General features: G+C 53.9%; 1 protein-coding gene across 1 annotated transcript in view; it reads left to right on the top strand.

The window, feature by feature from the left end:
• Positions 1-5,113, top strand: part of VOLCADRAFT_92617 (uncharacterized protein) — a gene marked incomplete at both ends in the record, with an annotated part of 6,678 nt that extends 1,565 nt beyond the window's left edge. Inside the window, 5 exons of the mRNA XM_002952035.1 lie at positions 281-446; positions 1,010-1,029; positions 2,966-3,169; positions 3,370-3,692; positions 4,982-5,113. Of these exons, the coding sequence (XP_002952081.1) occupies positions 281-446; positions 1,010-1,029; positions 2,966-3,169; positions 3,370-3,692; positions 4,982-5,113 (845 nt within the window). The remainder of the gene's footprint in view (positions 1-280; positions 447-1,009; positions 1,030-2,965; positions 3,170-3,369; positions 3,693-4,981) is intronic.
• Between the last annotated feature and the right edge of the window lie 2,024 nt (positions 5,114-7,137).

Genomic DNA, 7,137 nt, shown 5'->3' with positions numbered 1-7,137 from the left:
AGGGAAGGGGGGGGGGGAAAGACGAACCACGAGCGAGTGAAGCAGGGGGGGAGCTGTGCGGAGGGGAGCTGGGGGGTTTTGCCGGGTGCCGGCTGGGTGTGTATGTGTGTGTCGGGGGAGGGGAAGAGGGCCAGTGGGTTGTTGGAATGGGGAAATGACAGGTGGAGGGGCTTCTGGGTTATAAGAGCTTAGTGTTTGCCTGTCTGTCTATCTTCTTCCCCGTCTGTTTTTGTGTACGTCTTTCTGTTGTGTCCGTCAATCGCCACACATACACCCGCAGGCAAGAAGGCCATGAAGATTGCTGCTGACATGTGCATCTACACCAATGATAACTTCACGGTGGAGTCCATCTCCGTGGAGCTGCCGGGGGCACCGGGGGCGGGGGGAGGGGCAGCAGCCGGGGCAGCAGCAGCAGCAGCAGCGGGGGGAGGGGGGACAAGCTATCCGTGAGCGCCGGTTGTTGATGTTGCATCATTGTTGTCCACCGCCCGCCACACTGCCGCCATCGATTTTAAAATTACTGGAGCCGGGGGAAGGGAGCGCGCGTGTGTGTGTGTGTGTGTGTTTGGGGGATGTAGGGGATGAAAACAAGATGGATGCGGGAGGGTGGGAGGGTATTGGGTGTTTTTCCAGACGTAGCACAGCAGCTGGGTATTTACTCCATATACCCAGCTGTGGTATGTATGTATGTATGTATGTATGTATGTATGTATGTATGTATGTATGTGTGTGTGTGTGTATGCGGGGGGGGTCAAAGGGGAGGAGATGACCCTCGGTATCGCGGGGGCCCTGTTGGTCTCCTGCCCAACAATTGGTAGGGATGTACCCGGACGAAACAGGCGGGGGGCCCCGAGTTTTCGTAGGTTTGAGCAGCGCGCCAGCCGCCGCCGCGGCCGCGGCCACAGCAAGCCGCAGCATGGTTGGGGATTCTAACGACACAAACAAGGTACTACTAAACTAGAGAGTATTGCTGTCTGTGTTGATGTGGATTGTCCACTCGGGTTCCAAGGACAGCGGTTTCGGTTGCGAGTGAGTGAGTGAGAGCGGGCGTCGCCAGGACGTCGTCAGGAGGAGACCTCTGTCGAAGGCGCGCTGTCAACCTACCGGACTGTCTAGCGGGCAAAGCCTCTTGCGGGAAGTCTTTCCGGGACTTTGCTTGGGCCCTGATCACACCATCTTTAGATCTCTGTCACACCCACCACCACAACAGCAGCTCAATGAAGCATTAAGTGGATGCCATGGAGACCATGCGAAAGCGGATGCGACCACACACCAGCACAGCACCACACATATGGGCCTAACGGAAAACCATAACCGAACAAGCAGCTAAACCTAGGCACCCAACGTCGCTTCCCCGCGACTCAACTTCCCCCTACGGTGTATAGAACCCCCCTCAACCATTAACCAAAAGTTGCTCATGTTGGCAAAGCAGCGGCTCCTGAAGGCATTACTCCCCCTCCCAGGCAGAACCCAGGCACTGGCTGTAGTGTTATGTTATGTTACAGAGTGGGAGGCTTCTGGGCCACTTTATCACATTGTCAATTCCACGATTTATCACCCTATAGCACCATCCACCACTACCGCACTGTACTACGCCATACGAACTGTAAGTCCAAGGGGGTGGATCCAGCCTTCAGGGATCCCTCCTCATCCATTCACCCGAACATCTGAAGAGACGGAGGGTTCGGCAATCGCCAACAATCCAGCGTGCGAATCTGGTCCATAACCTGTGAGCTCAACTCGACATCTCAGCAGCTAGCCATAATCTCGCGCTCCCGACTAATTCGGGGGTCTCCCCGGGAATCGAATCCCGGTCCTTAAACCGCTAATTGCAGTAGTGTCAACCCAGACCAGACCAGGCACTGTCTGTAATTATCAGGGCCAGGGAGCATGAGGGGTCCCTGCAAGGGGAAGCAGCCAGCCGCGGGCCAATTGTCTCATCGTCCGGCATTAGGCCCCTGCCCCCCAAGTAAGGGCCCCATTCAGCCAAGAGGTGCCCCGCGCGCGGGCCTCTGGCATTGTGGAGACATGGCTCCTGGGCGCTAGGGATGAGGGCAGTGTTTTTTTTAATCAGCCCCTCGCACAATTGAAACCGTTCGTACAAGACGCCCCAAAAGCCAGGAGCGAATTTACCGCGCGGATGCGCGCGTGCGATTCTCAAAATGCGCGCGTACAAGTGTATGTAATTTGTTTGGCGAAAGGCCGCGGTGTGCCAGCGCGTTGCGCGGGAGGGCATGTTGGCCACAGTCGCACGCGGCAAGCAGGCCGGAGGAATGGGTGGCTGTTTTGACGTAACTGAAAGCATACAACTTTGCTTGCAAGACTGGGCTCAAGAAATGGCCGCGAGAAGAGGAAGCGTCTGGTGAAGCGGCACTTTTCGAAATGGAAAGGCGCCTGCTTTTGATAGCGCAACGCCTATATAACATATCACAAAATTAAACAAAACATACACAAAATTAAACAAAAGAACAGATAAGTCGTTCAGAGCCGTGTAAGTAACATGGACGCCGCTGATGGCTTGGAATGCTGTGCATACGGCCGTGCCTGCGTTAGCCGTGTTGCAGCAGCTCCGGATGGACTTCAGCCAGCAGCAGGCTCATAAGCTTCATTTCGTGCTCGGCAAGCCTGCCACCGCGTACCGGATATGTTGGCGATGTTACAGAGACGCTGCACCTCGGTTTCTGTGCGCAATGCGTACGATGCTCGACCCGCCGACCGACCAAAACTACACGTGCCCAACTGAAGAAATTCCCGGTGGTTGTCCAGCAGCTTATGAGCCTGCTGCTGGCTGAAGTCCATCCGGAGCTGCTGCAACACGGCTAACGCAGGCACGGCCGTATGCACAGCAAAAAGCTGTTCCAAGCCATCAGCGGCGTCCATGTTACTTACACGGCTCTGAACGACTTATCTGTTCTTATGTTTAGGGTTAGGGGCTGCTTAACTAAGCATGCATGTGCGCCAGCAGATGAAGACGCGGCGCACTTCTGGGCGACGGGTGTCGGTCTGCGTTTACATGGTAAGGCGTTAACCAAGGGGTCGCATAGGTATAGTTATGGCCGCGGTAGTGGCGTAGGACCTCTCATCTGGTACGAGCCCACATCAGTCCGCCTCAATTCAGCGACTATGTACTCTTACATGACGCCACATCCTATCCTGGTGACTGCGGAAGGTGCGCTCATGATGTGCATTACAACTGCCAACCGTGTCCATATACAGTGTCTCAGGCTTCTCTGCAGTTGGTGGCAATACGGTTTGGGCTGTTCTTAAGGCACTGTTTGGGCTGTTCTTAAGGCACTGCCGACACCTTCGTCCAAGTCAATGCTCGTCATCTTGGTAACGGGGCACCGCTGCTTATGTGCTGCTACGCAGGCCAACTGCCAGTGCCGCTGTATGCACGCAGCGACATTAGCCGCTGTGCTGTCGTGCCGCTCGATGCCCACGCAATGCCACGCAATGCCGATACGGCCATCACCCTCATATATGACTACGGCATGGACGCCACCACCGTCCTGGCCGTGGACCAAGACTTCGCACACAGTGCTAACCACTTCGCACACTCGGTGCTAACCACCGCAGCGCAAGCGCGAGCATCGGACGCCCTCCTTCCTACGACGCCAATGAAACGTCTGGCCGCCAGCCCGGCCGCGCCCGATTTGTATGGGCCCCCCCTGCACGTGACTCTACACCATCACGTGCGCACCAACCGGAAGGGTGTACATCGGCAAATCCATGAATCCTCAACGGCACTACCAAGCTCATGCCTGCACCCCACCCCACCCCACCCACCTTCCGCATCTATATACTTTAGTACGCGGTCAGCTGCTTCACCAGGACCCCAGTGTTTAAGTAATATATTCCTCATAAGAGGAATAAAGAGGCCATTTTGGCCTTTGGAAAAAGGGAATGAATTGAGGCCGATCCGTACATTTTCATTCCAGCCAAAAACGTCCATTGCTGCCAGATTGCTCCGTAGTGTGCAGAACTTATTATTATCGATCATAGAATAGATATGAGGGGCCGTAAGAAGGTCAAGCCCGTGAGTCAACGCGGCATAGCAGAATGTATGACCGGTCCTTACATAGCCAAACACGCAAAAGGCAACGACTTGAACGCCGAACAAACACTTAAACAGCAAGATAAGCCCCACACTTACGGAATACATTACGGCGACCCTAGCAACTTTGTTACTTAGGTCGGAATAAGTTGAGACCCCCCCAAATGAAAAAAAATTACTGGATGAGGGAGGAGGGCGGGTCCGTTGAATCTCCGGATTCAAGCAGAGCAGCCAATCACTCGGGAGGCGTAACAGCTGCATCGATTGACCCAAACCGCTCTTGAGCGCCACAGGATGGATGAGTTTTTTCGTGGGAGGGGGCTTCGTTAATGATGAAGATAACTTTATTCTTCATACATTTGCCGCGTTACAACGCGCATATCATCTACAATCCCTTGACGTTGTTTGTGGTGGTCGTGTGCTGTAAATGTGGCCTTGATACTGTAACTCCTTGATCGGTATTGGGTCCTTGTCGTGGCCTTCCGTACATTCGTTTGTGGTGCAGCCAACTGGCGGGGCGGCTCACAGCCGACCGATTGAGATCTTTAAGTTCAGCGAGCTCTTTCGGTGGATGTGCCTAATTAGGCGCGCATCTTTGAGTTGGAAAGCCCCCGGGCCCATCTCTCTCTCTCTCACTCTCTCTCTCTCGCACACATACACACATACACACACACACAACACACACACATACACACACACAAGTCGGCAGGTCATGCCCCTTACTAACATGTGGAGGGACGGCGCGGAATCGCAACCCTGTGTGCCCGAGAGACGCCGTAAGGCGCCTACAGGGCTGTCACCAGAAAACAGAGAACATCGACGTTGCCCCTATCCACAGAAAACCGCCTTTCACAGCTCAAGCGAATAGAGTTTCTTTCATGCGTGCGGTGTCACGACTCCTCGCCCCCTCTTTTTTTACGCCCACAGCACGACCTTGGGCCAGGCAAGCGGCCTGGAGACGGCATGCCCCAGGATAAGCTGATCTTTGTTCCCGACGGCTACACGGCGAGTGCCAAATTGGGATTTTGCTTTCTCTTTTGTAAACTATTGTTCCTGTAGGAGAACGAAATGACTTCTGTCACAGTCCTTTTGGCTTTGGTCGTCATTGCTGGAAGTCGCCAAGCCTGCTGTGGAGTTCGCCACTGTTCGCCACAGCCTTGACTTGACGCGTAATGTGCCATCTTAAAGTTCGTTCGGCGAAGGCAGTCAGCCGGCAATTGCAATATGCGTCACATGACGGTTACAAATTCGCTTTTGATAAACGTCGACATAAAGATGGCAATTATAAGTCCTTAGATAATTAAAATGCCGGACCGCCGTGCTTGAGTGGTATGCAGAGAAGAACGTCTAGCTTACGGGTGGCGACGTCCACTTCGAAAGGATGATGTAAGAATGGTTTCGCAAATGTCTGAGGGTCTAATATGTATTGTTTTTTACATAACCTTGAATGTTTTGTTCGAAATTGTAAGCCTACTGCCTGCACGTCATACAATAAAAGCACTGCAAACGTACCACAGTTCGCAGTTTCAGACGGCGTACGGAAGTTAATCGAGTCCTTGTCAGGCGTCAGTAACTTTTTACGCAGTTACTTACGGAGAGTAAGCGCTTCATGCAAAAACTTGCAATGTTCTTTCCGATTGGGCGGGACCGGTATTTCGTTCCCTCCCGGTTTATCCTGAGCCAAGGCCGCGTACACTTGGGTGCCAACCCCGTCCGATCCTTTTAACTGCTGGGCTCGGCGGTGCTCTACTTTGAGACATATACTTTAGGCTATGCTGCGAATAGAAACCTCTGAGCTGAAAGCTCTACCATTACTTTCATCTAAAGCTACCGAGGAGTCGCAATCCCAAGATGAAGGCCGTATAGTGTTTGAAGTTCTCCAGAGGTCTCAGCGCGTCGGGCGAGAATGGATGGTCCAGCTCACATCTTGCCTGAAACCGCGTGTAAATGCACGAGACGATAGAGACTGCCCATACAAGTTAACTGCTGTTAAAGCTTCTGGTGAGGCTTTTAATCTGGACAGCGGCGATGCTGACACCGACTTGGAGGCGTTGCGGGAGTCCGACCCTGTCGCCGCATCTGCGTTCAACGCAGCGGCTAAGTAAGTTCACGCGTAACCTTCCGTTACAACCAAATGTTTTAGCCATAATACACATGTTCAAATGCATACCTCGCACGTATGGATGTTCCCAGGTGCGCTGTGGATGGGATTGCATTCCACCTACGGCTCCAAATCAGCCCCCGCATGCAGGCCACAAAGCTTGTTTCGCGTTTAATATCTCCTCAAAGGCGTGATGGACGTGAAGCGATGATTACGGTGGGTACTGGAGCCTATCCGGAGTGTTCGGAGTGTCGGCGTGTCTCCAGACCAGATCCGGATCCACGAGCGACCAGATCCAGCGATTTCAGACCGCTGCCCTGTGGCCAGCGGGCCAGCATAGGAGGGTGCCGATATGTCCTTAGCGAAGTCATACAGTCTCTCGGCTCAAAAGTGTTGCCTGCCTACGCGCATGCACGGCGTGCCATCCGTACCCGGGTAGCTGGGGTCACAAGCAATATGGCGTCCGTTTCACAAATCACGAAAACAACGGGCTCCTTACCTCCTTTCTCTTCAAGCATCGTAGCCTGATACATATACGCTGGAATGTGTATTTGGAGAAGTCAGAAAACTCGGCGCACCAAATGGTGACTCTATCCCCTTTAGGGGATGACTTATCGATCTATCTATTTTATCTGGGCGGCATGTAGTTTATCCTTTGCGGTGTGGTGTGGTGTGGTGTGGTGTGGTGTGGTGTGGTGTGGTGTGGTGTGGTGTGGTGTGGTGTGGTGTGATGGGATGAGGCCAAATACAGGTGAGCCCTAAAACGCACCTTTACCACAATCCCAACCGCTGCAGATTCAAAGCTGCCTATTGGAGCCGGGAGATGACGATATGGCCACAAGAGGCCGTGCAAAAGCCTCCAAACCCGCTGTACTAGTTCGTGGCGTTCTCGCTGCTGCAGTGCCGGTGCCGTCGGCCGCCGACAGCGCCGCCGCCACTGGCGCCCGTGACGGCGGCTCTGAAGCTGCGGCCAACGGCGAGG

The sequence above is a fragment of the Volvox carteri genome, assembly GCF_000143455.1.
Source record: "Volvox carteri f. nagariensis unplaced genomic scaffold VOLCAscaffold_27, whole genome shotgun sequence".
Lineage (NCBI taxonomy): Eukaryota > Viridiplantae > Chlorophyta > Chlorophyceae > Chlamydomonadales > Volvocaceae > Volvox > Volvox carteri.
This window is presented reverse-complemented; position numbering and strand designations above follow the sequence as displayed.